Source organism: Abramis brama (genome assembly GCF_963993115.1).
Source record: "Abramis brama genome assembly, chromosome: 11".
NCBI lineage: Eukaryota > Metazoa > Chordata > Actinopteri > Cypriniformes > Leuciscidae > Abramis > Abramis brama.
This window is the reverse complement of record NC_139973.1, coordinates 41,673,459-41,685,958: the sequence shown is the minus strand read 5'-3', so window position 1 is coordinate 41,685,958 and position 12,500 is coordinate 41,673,459. Positions and strand designations below refer to the sequence as shown.

At 39.9% G+C, this 12,500-nt stretch overlaps 2 protein-coding genes across 2 annotated transcripts in view; both read left to right on the top strand.

The window, feature by feature from the left end:
• LOC311091863 (uncharacterized protein) overlaps positions 1-12,500 on the top strand; it is a gene marked incomplete at both ends in the record, with an annotated part of 463,820 nt that overhangs the window by 353,283 nt on the left and 98,037 nt on the right. The gene's annotated exons all lie outside the window — the stretch shown is intronic.
• grap2b (GRB2 related adaptor protein 2b) overlaps positions 9,143-12,500 on the top strand; it is a 9,667-nt gene continuing 6,309 nt past the window's right edge. Inside the window, exons 1-2 of the mRNA XM_084127945.1 lie at positions 9,143-9,301; positions 12,433-12,500. The exon at positions 12,433-12,500 is cut by the window's right edge and continues 29 nt beyond it. Coding sequence (XP_083984071.1) covers positions 12,452-12,500 — 49 coding nt within the window. The 5' untranslated portion in view covers positions 9,143-9,301; positions 12,433-12,451. The remainder of the gene's footprint in view (positions 9,302-12,432) is intronic.

Sequence of the window (12,500 nt, the reverse complement as noted above, 5' to 3'; positions counted from 1 at the left end):
TCACAGAATTGATTCAGTTAGTCACAGAATTGATTCAGTTCGTCACAGACACTAGTCCGTATCTTGATTTGAATTTTATTCATTTTAATCCCCAATTATTAATTCAAAACTCTGTAACATCTAGCGTTATACAGTAAATACCATTTTTTACCACTTTATGGCCAGTGATGCTGGCTTTAATAACTGGACATGTTCAGTCCAGTGCTGGAGAACTAAACCAGAGCCGTTGCTGATCCAATATTAATGCAGTCATAACTCACAGCACTCGAAGAAGACTTACTGACCCGACATGAGCTTAAAGCAGAGAGAGAGAGAGAGAGAGAGAGAGACTCTGACCCGTAACGCACCGCTCTGTTCCTCCGTGCAATCAACATACCAGTTTAATGAGAAGAAACCATTAAAAGTGAAAAGAGAGTGTGTTAGAGTGTGTGTGTGTGTGTGTGTGTGTGTGTGTGTGTGTGTGTGTGTGTGTGTGTGTGTGTGTGTGTGAGAGAGAGAGAGAGAGTGCGTGTGTGTGTGTGTGTGTGTGTGCGTGCATGCGTGCGTGTGTGTGCGTGCGTGTGTGTGTTCCAGAAGAAGGTCTGAGCATGAGTTATTAAGTCTATCGATCCATTTGGGCTTCAAACCCACAACAGCAGATCAACATCTCAAACGCAGACACACTGAAGCTCTTCATCATCATATTCTGAGGAAAAGGCAAACGATTGCTGTTCAATTAGCATGTTTTCACCAGTCAAAGACCAGCATCCCCACTGGACCAATCAACATCCAGAGATCATGAGAAAGAGATCATGTGACGCCCACACCAAATGCAGAACTGATGAACACTTGCAGTATAATGTCAAGATTAAGAGAGAAGAGACATTAGTAACATTTTATAATAAAGGGCCAGATTTACTAAACAGGGCAAACACACACACATGCTTTCACACACACTCAGATACACACACACACACGCTCTCACACACACTCAGATACACACACACACACACACACACACACACTCAGACACACACTAACTTTCACACAAACATTCACACACACACACACACACACACTAACATTCACATACTCTTACACACACTCTCACACACACATTCTACATCAGAGTAAACTGATGGTCATCAATAATCACACATCCTTGTTTCTTCTTTGAAAAGCTTGTTACTGTATGTTGGTTTTAGACGTGACTATAAAAACATGTTTGACTAAAACGCATTGAGTGAGTGTGTCTCGACTCTCCACAACAGCAGAGAGAAGTGTGTGTTATCCAGGAAAACTGGTGATGGAATCTGGGATTGAATTCAGGAACAAGTACTCGACCATGTATCAATCCTTCAGGATTCAGCCATCAACACCACTGAATGTGTGTGTGTGTGTGTGTGTGTGTGTGTGTGTGTGTGTGTGTGTGTGTGTGTGTGTGTGTGTGTGTGTGTGTGTGTGTGTGTGTGTATCTCCACATCACAATCAACAGCTGCTTTTCCAACCGCTCTTGTTGCTGAAAACACACACTTTAATAAAGAGGAGTGTGTGTTATTGAAGCCTGAACACACACGTCAATGAAAGGTGAAGCTCTGCATCTAATCCTGCTGAGGAAGAGGAAGATGAAGAGCTTTTACTGAACGCAAATCACTGACAAGCTTCTCAAAAGCTCTCGAATCCAAACTCAGAAAGCTTGAGATCAGAAAACAGACAAACTGACGTTTAACTTTCCAGCTAATGATCTGTTATAATGTTGTTCACAATAAAATGTGTCATAAAGCTACAGAAATAATATTTTGTCTCAAGTCACCATGACATGTGTTTCACTTACTTCCACAGTCAAAGAAGATATTTAACACTTTAACACTTATTTAACACTTTACAATAAGGTACAGTTTGCTAACATGAGTAAATGCATTAACATTTTTTGGTAAAAAATTACAACTGTTCATTGTTAGTAAATGCGCGATAATCTCTCGTGCATTACAGTGAGCGCGTGCACAGAGACGCCCTGACAGCCACGGGAGCGCGCACCTGTCTCAGCGCGCTATAAATAAAACAATAACACATCTCTGAGTTCTGCAGATTACTGTACACGACCACTAACAGAAATCATTCTATCACCATCTTACACTGTCTACCGGAGTCTGGTTATTAATAAAGCAGTTCATCAATAATCAGTGGGATGACCAGGTGGGAATGAAGAGGGAAAACGGATGCATTCGATTTAAAACTTATGAAACGATCCTCATTCATTTTTCCCATCGATGGATCTGAAAGTAGATTTAATGCATGGACATTTAGGCTTCTAGCCCTCTCAAATATTCGCAAACCGAAAAAAAACCCAAATAAATAAATAAATAACGGGTTGCTAATTATGAATGTAGCCTATGCATAGTATAATAAAAAATAAAAAAAGACATACAGAGAACATATCAGCATATGTCCATATTCGCATCTTTAAAGTCACGTGACCATGTTAACATATGTATTTATATGCATGTGTTTACATATATGTGACTGTGTGAGAGATTTGGGGTTTGGACTCGTTCTGTGCGCCATATCATCGGTGTGTTCATTCATGCAGTGTGTGTGTGTGCGCGATCAGATGAATGGAAAAGTTTGAGTCCTGAACTCACCTTTATTTGTGTCATTAAAGTTTGATGTGTCGAGATGATCCTGAACGAGTCTCTCACAGAAGAACGATCGACTCTATCGCGCTCCAGGGTGTTCAAACGCGTGAATCCCTCCAGGACACTCACATCCACATGACAAATCCTGAAACGGGGTTCAGTTCTTCCACACACTCCTCATCCTGATCTGCGGGAATCTGTTCTGACTGAAGCTCGGTTGGATTCTGGATTCAGGAATGATTTCTCCTCGAATCCGTGAGAAAGACACCGAGGCTCGCCGAACGCTCCTCCATCTCCACGCGTTCCTGAACACGCAGGAACACATTCACAGTGCGAGTGTCTCGCGTGGGTTCCGAGGCTGTTGCATCACCTGAGCGCGCGTGGTTCCCGGTGATTCGGTGAGAGCGAGACGGTGTGCACATCCCGATCCCGATCCCGAAGCTCAATATGTGATCGTCTCAAAACCTAGCGTGCTTCCTACCTAGACCGCATTTCTGGTGCGGTGGTGCTGTACACAGGGGCGCGGGGAGATGTTACCTTGGGGGTGCTGTATTTATTCATTTTTATATTTATTTATTTTTAATTTATTTAATATATTTATTTTTATTTTTTTTTGGGGGGGGGGGGGTCACCACTTTTGAATAAGAAACAATATCAAGTCTATAAAACTCGTCAAAACTTCGCGAAACACAACGAGCGTATCAGTGAGAACACTCATTTAAACAGCACACACACACACACACACACGCACACACGAACATGAATGCACATCACATTTTTGACATTGACATCACATTACTGATATTGCTTTCAATCGTAATGCAACGGACCGGTCTACGGGACATAAGCCTTTGAATAAAAAAGTTATCGGGCTGTTTACACTGTCATACACAATAAAAGAGCATTCACAGCGACAGTACATTGAAATTAACACAAAAAACCTGCCTAGTGCCTAGCTTACACACACACACACACACACAAAACACTGACGGTGGTGTTGCGCTCAGGAGTAGTCACAATATGACGTCACACTGCGCGTATGTTTAAAAAAAACATAATTCAACATATAAATAGGCCTAACACTTTTTAAATAGCCTACTTAAAGTGTTTATTACAAATAAATGACTATAAAAATGAATCAATTTAAATGAACAAAAATTTGCTGCATTTACAATCCTGTGAAAACATGTGGTGCACCCCCACTTCCAGCAACCCTGGGTGCACATCCCGATCCCGATCCGCATTCAGCATTTCTGGTGCGCGTCAGAAGCGCGTAACAGTTATTTTAATATTAAGGACATAGAGAAGAAGACATTTCTAATGTCCTCCAATATATTCTTTGGAACATAATTATTCGTTGTTTTTTTTTTAAATTAAAATGTCATAGTTTATTCTTCCTCATGTTGTAAACTCGAATCACCTTATTTTTCTTATATGGATAAATTCTGAAGAATTGTTGCGCGTTTCATATGAAGCCCCAAAAATAACAAAAAATCATATAGTAGTCTATATGATTTATGCACTATAGTTCAAGTCATTTGTCTTAAACTTCAGTCGCACACAGCATCCTTCAGAACACTTGCGTGAGAACATGAAGTTCCACAGAAACAATCATCATGTGAACTATTAATGTTTCACTCCTCAAACCTCTCCTTGCAGTAGATGATCATAAACGCTGCAGGTTTGCGGATTCTCTCTCTGATGCACTTCAATAAACATGTTCATTGAGAGCTTTTGACACCAAACACAACAGATCAATTACACAATCATTCAGACTAAACAATTATGACAGTCTGATTCCAGTTTGCAGTGATTTATTGGATCTCAGCTTGATTACAGGAGTTCAATCACACCGAGACCTTCAGACTGACTCGTGAAATTGATCGCTGTGAGTTTCAGTTCGAGAACTTCACCTGTGTAACAATCCACCGCTCACACACACTCACACACACACACACACTCCAGATTAAACACACGTACTTCTCGATCTCGACTTCATCTCAGCAGTCTAAGGCTGCCATCAAACACTGAACGAATCATAAAACATAAACCAGCAGTGAGTAATAAGAGTCCAGACGTGTGTTATCAAGCAGTGGTGTGAATCCATAACTGCATTAATATATTAAACCGTTCATCGATATTTCCCGGTGGACAATCAGGCTGCGGGAAACAGACACAAGCGAGAAGGACTGAAATTAATGATATTGATCCGTTTACTCACGTAAAACAGGACAGAGTGACACATCAGTGTTAAAACCAGAACACTGACGGCTCTTACCGCGGTAAAATCATCAGCCTGACACCCTCAAACTGACCTTTATTAGCGGAGTTTAATGGTTTCTGATTCACAAGCAGGGAATTAAAGAGCATCTATTCCTCTTTTTCCCATGTTCATCTTCCTTTAGTGTGTAATGTTGATGTTTGATCATGAAGAAGCTCCAGTTCTTCTCTATATCAGAGTCAGTGTTTCTGAACTCCTGAAACGCCTCCATTGTAGTCTTGAGTTTCTTCCGGGAACACGTCACAATATTCCTCATTATAATAATTCATGCGCAGATTAAAGGGGCGGGGCCTGGTTGAGTTAGTTAGTAGTGTGTTAAACTGGCGGTTATGGAAAGGGGAGGGACATTTCCCGAACACACTCGAAGCGCTCGACCAATCACAACACACTGCTCCAGCCGACCAATCAGAGCACAGTGTGCTCTTCAGGAGGAGGGGCTTCATAGAGACAGGAAGTAAACAGAGCGTTACTGACAGACTGGGAAGAGAGGAGCCGCAACAATGGAGAATATGAGGAGAATAATCAACATTCAAGCAGGAAAACCTGTTCTAGTAAAGCCTGAAACAACAAGACTATTAAAGGGCGTAATATGGCCTCTTTCTGTAGCCTATATTGTAACAATTTTAGTATCAAAGCTCAAATCATCTACTAACAGGATGAAAGGGTTAGTAAAATTCATCTATTCATCTCAGCAGGTGATAATTATAGTTTATAAGACTTCATTAACATGCCGCTGTCAGACAGATGATCCACAACAGAGAAGCACAGACTCGATGAGCAGGCGTCTGAGGCTCTGATGATGCGTTTACTGGCGAGAGGGCGGGGCCACCTGTCACTCACATGAGATCCACCAATAGCAAACCACAACCATCCAATAAAGCCTTGCAATAAAAAAATCCTGTTTCAATCCGCCATTACATTGACTTGTTATGCAATAGTTGTCAGATTCACTCATTCTTTCTCTTCCTCTCACAAACCAGATAACACTCATCAAAAAATATTGATAGTTACAGAATTAGTAATAATATTAGTAACAGAAACTATTGCATTATATTCCTTATTGGCAGTGAAGAGTGAGCTCTACTGAATCATGAACACCTTCGTGGAGAATTATACACACCTTCAGTATTTCTTAGGTGAAAGAGTAGAGTGCATTGTATCATACTAGCAGCGGTGCCTGTCACAAAGAGACACACACACACACACACACACCATGAAAACATGTGCACACAGAGACACACACACACACAGAGAGAGAGAGAGAGAGAGAGAGAGAGAGAGAGAGAGAGATTGTTTACAGAAGTGTTGAAGCGCGTTTGATTCTGTGAGAGTGACTCTGGCGCCCTCTAGCGCCTCACAAACATCCAGAGGATTCTCTAGTTAGGATGATTTCCTCACCGGATTGTTTTGTAGGATTTTAAGTTTAATAATAGCTTTACTCTTTTTTAGTTCAATTACTTTTTCCTGATTTAGGCCGTTAAGAAGTTTCCTCAATTTTAGGCTTCTCAGTCACCAACACTTTTAAACTTTGCATCAACAATACATTTATGAAGAAAGTTAAAATCTACTTTCCGTTTAACCGACAGCTCTAGTTACATGGGAATCATTTTTCAAGACTTCAAGCAGAGTCTTTCGCGGTCTCATGCAGCGTCACAGTGATGTTTCATGCGTCCATGGCAACTGAATCACTCTCATCTGAACTTCAGGATGTTTGTACTAGTTAACTGAGATGGTGGGATCTGATGTTGGGTAGTATATGCGCGGCGCGCGTGCAGATAAACACATTTACATGCAGTTTAAACAATAAGAGTTTAAATATAACCAACTGCATCTCTACACCTGACCCTCACAAACACACTGATATCAGGATTCACACAAAACAAGTACAAAAAGAACTGAATATATAATGGGAATCAACCAAATAGAGGCCTGATTAACGGCTTCAATTCTCAAGTAATCACAATTTAATCAAGTGAATCACACCGAGTTCAGAACAAACCAGCGCTGATAAACAAAACACATCTGGTCTGACCTGCGGATGAGATGCTGCTCCTCTACAGACAAACATCTGTCTTATTTCTTCTCAAATCAAACATAAATACATAATCCACATCCATCTGTTCATTTGACTGCTTTGACTACAAAGATTTGTTTAGTTATTGATTTATTACTGACTCACTTAGAAAAGGGGTCACAATTATCTAACGTAGTTTTTTATGTTATTTATTAGAGGTTTTGACAATGATTTTTTTATTTTATTTTTTTATTTTTTTGCTTTAATCTGTTTTTGCAAAAAAACATGCAAGAAATAAAAAGTAGGAAGTTTGTGAATCTTTGTATGGAAATGTGTAAATCAATAATATAAATAAATAAAAAAATATTTAGCTTATACCTTATCATGGTCCAGACAGAAACATAGTGTCGGTCCACATCTGCTACACGTGAATTGCACACGGCCCAAATGTGGGCCGGATCTGGGCCAACACTCTGTTGCTTTCTGGGGATATTGGGTCCGCAAAGGATGACGAAGCGAAAGATTTAGAGTAAATAATAGCTTAGCTTTTACTTCAACAGAATAACGGAAATAAACTAAACAACAGCGTGTCCTGAAAAACGTTCAACGCTAGACCATGAGTAGAGATAACTGAAGGACTTAAATATACAGGTAAATTAACTAAATACAAAACAGTTGTGCTCTAATTAGAAACATAATGAGTAACCATGACAACTAATGATGGCGGGAACATAGGAACAAAGACAAGCCAACTAAGGGGCTGTTTACACAACACCGTTTACAACTATGAATGTAAAACATTTTGGCCATTAGTTTACATGACAACGGCGTTTTGGGTGGCTAAAAAACGCAAACATTTGAAAATGTTCTCTGTGCAAACAGCAAAAATGCGAATTGATGACGTCATGCTCATGCGTATTACGTGTTCAATCTATAGTGTATCATCGTATCATCGCCATCTAATGGCCTGGCAGCAGAAAACAGGGTTTTTAGTTGTTTTCGCGGATCCATGTGAATTGGGATTGTTTTGACAATGGTGTCGTCTCTACGCAGAAAACTCAAAAAACATCTCCGTTTTAAGCATATCAACCTGTTCAAGGCGGAGCCTGATGGAGCCAAAGGGGTGGAGGGACGAGACACAGCGAAAGGCCCAGAAGTCCGTGGCGCAGGCAGATCGATGTCTGACCTAGGTGGAGCCGTGAGGAGGATGGTCCCAGGAGGAGGTGAGGGGGCGAGGAGCCAAGGTCAAGTTTTGCAGTCTCCCTTTTTGGAAGCATGAAAGCATGGCAGGCAGTGCCCAGGGCCTTTCCTTTTTGTGGGAGATTTACAATGCTGTCTCAAGTACTATTCTCTGTTCATTAATACTCAGATAGATATAACGAATCCACACTGCATTCTAAGAGAAGGTGATGTACATCAAAGTGTGAGTCATTAAATGAGGAGTAATTAGATAGGAGACATGATACAGGTAAAGTTACATTGACCATTGGTGGTGTAATAAAATACATAGTAAAAGATCAAGTATCGAACAGATAATAGTATTAAAAGACACAACACACGACAGTAAATCATTCACAAAATGTTCTGGAATGCATGTTCATTTCATGTTAGTCAGTTCATCAATAAATGAATGCAGGAGAGTCTGTTCTAGTATTGCAGCAGAGGCTCTGTCCGCATTGCTAAAAGTCATAAAACTCCTTATCTGATCGTCATCCGGGTAACTAAGACCGTCTTGTCCTGTGTGGGGGATGGGACGCAGATCCCAGAGAAGTTTGAAAGTTTTTATGGTACATGTACCAAATGTGTGTCTGATTTGGTCTCATTCGTTACATCCACAACACTGAAAACTTAAAACTGATCCTGACCAGCAGCAGTGAAATCTTTAGGTTCAGTGGAACCGGTGGTGAAACGGTCCTTGAGCTGGACAGGACCAGTGGGCTTTGGCTCAAGCTCCTCTCTATTTCCCATTGGCTTATACAGTTGTAATCGAAATTATTCAACTCGCATTGCAAATCATGTTTATTGGCAACATTTACAGACTTTCCGCTGTTTGTAGTGAACAAATTAAACAAAAGTAATTGAAATAGCTCAACACAGCAAATGTTTTCCCCAAGTGGTTTCCCCAAATTCAACAGGAAATTACACTTTTAGTGAGTGTGTGTGAGAGAAAGAGAGTGTGTGCGTGTGTAAGCGAGTGTGGGGAAGGGGAGGGGAAGATGATTTACACTTTCTATTTCCCCTTTTTGCAGTCATGCATGAGCGTGTCGTGTTCGATGTGAGATAAGCTTGACTTCTGCTCTTCCTCGTTGTGAAATAACATTTCAGTCTGCAGTTGCCGACGATTGTGACACTGGCGGTTCAGACGACAGACTGATCATCCTTTCATGAGCTGTAAGTACATGATCTTTCTCTTCGGTGTCTCTTTCTGAACGCTCACTGTTAAAATGAAAGAATAAACATGAGAGAAACGTATGAGTTTATATGTTTGATAAAAGTGTTTTTATAGTTACACACTCTCATCTATGTGAATTATAGAGGAGAGCGGGACTGTATCAGACTCTGAGTTAAACGTCCACAAATGCTTGTTTTATTAAACTTAATTTAGAATATTTTACACAATAAAAGTATGTTGGCATCAGACAAACTGATGTCAGAACAAGAGCATTTCTAGGACGTATAAAGATGGGGGAAGTTGTCATGATGTGTGTTTTTATACTTTAAGCTATTTTAATAGAATAAAATAAACTCAAACTCAATTCCTGCTATAAGCAGCTCTAAAAATACAATAATGTCTTTATTCAGATCATTTCAGTTCAAGTTTTGTTCTCATCTGATAGTATCAGTGCAGTCAAATCAACAATATCACTGAATATGAAGTGTATTTTAGTGTCAACAGTCTCTCAGGGGTATTTCGCAAGAATACGGTTTTAAACTCAGATCACATGTGTCTTTTGGTGAAGCAAACCTGCCTACGATCAGAAAGCAAAAACACGCAATAGGCAAATGAGATGAAAGGTTTTGCAGGCCTGCATCTGCAGCGGTGCAGAAACGGAAACAGGTGAGAGGATCGTGCCTCAAACATGAGCTTCCACAGACACATTTACAGCACAAACCTCAGCGTGCAGAGGCATTCTGGGGGATTTGAGTCACGACTACATATTTCTCAGGTCATCATAACGTTAACATAAAAAAAAGACTGCTCTAACAGAGCAAATAATCATGTAAACTTTGTATGTAAGCTAATGTTCTAAAAACAGTTTTCCCATTGAATAATAAAAACGTAATTTCTGAATGTTTCTCTCCCAGACAGCAACATAGTTTCGGCTCAGATTCGGCCCACATCCGGCCTGTTGCTGTCTGGGCTCAACATTTAAAGTTTGTTTTAAAAAAAAAAATTCTTGGTTATGTGAACATTAATCATTGTTTCATTCTTCAAACATTATGGGAACGTTTCTTTAGAATATTCTCTGAATGTTCTGAAACAAGTAGATACATTTAAAAAACACGTTAGATCATGTTTAGCTGTTTATACTTTATTACCCTAACAGAGCAAATAATCATGTAAACTTTGTATGTAAGCTAATGTTCTAAAAACATTTTTCCCGTTAAGTTATGAAACCGTTGTTTCTGAATGTTCGTCCCAGACAGCAACATAGTGTCGGCCCAGATCCGGCCCACATCCGGTACACGGATGAACAATACTTCTACAGCATTTATTAATCTTAGTTAAAGTTAATTTCAACATTTACTAATACATTATTAAAATCAAAGGTTGTATTAGTTAACATTAGTTAATGCACTGCGAACTAACATGAACAAACAATGAACAGCTGTATTTTTATTAACTAACATTAACAAAGATTAATAAATACTGTAACAAATGTATTGCTTATTGTTAGTACATGTTAGTTAATACATTAACTAATGAACCTTATTGTAAAGTGTTACTGTTTTTTCAAATGTTTAAAAAAAAAACAATTTGTATAATTCTTCACACATTATGGGAACGTTTCTTTAGAATGTTCTCTGCACGTTCTGAAACAAGTAGTTACGTTTAAAAAACGTTAGATCTGTGTTTAGCTGTTTATACTTTATTGAGAGTTTATTTCATAATCTCATAATATCAGTAAAACATAAAATAATTTACTTCAAAAGATTGTTATAGTCAGTGACATCCACACTTTCTTCTCCGTTGGAGGCGTAACTTGAAGGGACGGGGTTTATAGAGCTGCGTCCCAGATCGATATTCTCTTAAGTAGCACTTATTCTGAAAAAGTAATTACTTCACAACCTCCTAAAAAGTGTGTTCTATATCTAGCATGAGTGTGTGTAGTAGCCTATGAATGTAATCCAGACGTATATTCGCCATGTTGTCATTATCATGTGACCCACCAGCGTCAGTCGTGTTCATAATCCTGTGGCCTCATGGACAGTGAAGTGTCCATCATACACACACTTCAGAATCTCACCGGAAGAAGAAGGTCATGCAGGTTTGCCTGCTTCTGTGAGGACTGTGAATTCAGACATACTTCTTTTATCACATACTTATTCACACTCACATATTTTTCAAGCACTATATAGGGAAGTGTGTGATATCAGGCGCAGCCTGTGTCTCGGAGTCTCTACTAACACGATGATGATTGAAAGTGTTTGAGAAAGAGTTTGAAAATGTGTGGTGTGTCGTTTACATGACACTGTTTTCGACTTATGCATTGTTGTCATCCCTGGTGAAAAAAATAATATGCTAAGTATACTTGCAGCCAGACTAATGCAGTATACTTCAAGTGTGTTAATGATTAGTTAACTTGAAGTATGCAACTAATTTTGTACTAAGTATATTTTAGTTGTAATTAAACTGTAGTAAAGCATAACTTTAAGTGTATTTAGTGTGCTTTTGTGTGCTAAATTGGAACAACTTCAAGTAAACTTTAAGTATATGCTTGTGTAGGGACTAATTACATGCTTCATTATATAATGAAAATTCTGCCTGTCAGCATGTGCTGAACTTCTCCTTCATGTGGCTCGATCTGTAGTGTGAGTTTCTACTTGACAGGTGGTTTGCTGGATGGTTTTTGATTGACAGGTGGTTTGCTGGACAGTGTTTGATTGACAGGTGGTGTTTGATTGACAGGTGTTTGCTGGACGGTGTTTGATTGACAGGTGGTTTGCTGGACGGTGTTTGATTGACAGGTGTTTGCTGGACGGTGTTTGATTGACAGGTGGTGTGCTGGACGGTGTTTGATTGACAGGTGGTGTGCTGGACGGTGTTTGCTTGACAGGTGGTGTGCTGGACGGTGTTTGATTGACAGGTGGTGTGCTGGACGGTGTTTGATTGACAGGTGGTGTTTGATTGACAGGTGGTTTGCTGGACGGTGTTTGATTGACAGGTGGTTTGCTGGACGGTGTTTGATTGACAGGTGGTTTGCTGGACGGTGTTTGATTGACAGGTGGTTTGCTGAACGGTGTTTGATTGACAGGTGGTGTGCTGGACGGTGTTTGATTGACTCTGTTTCTCCTTCTAGTGTCTGAATTGTCTCCATCATGGAGGCGACGGGGAAATACGACTTCTCGGCCACAGCAGAGGATGAGC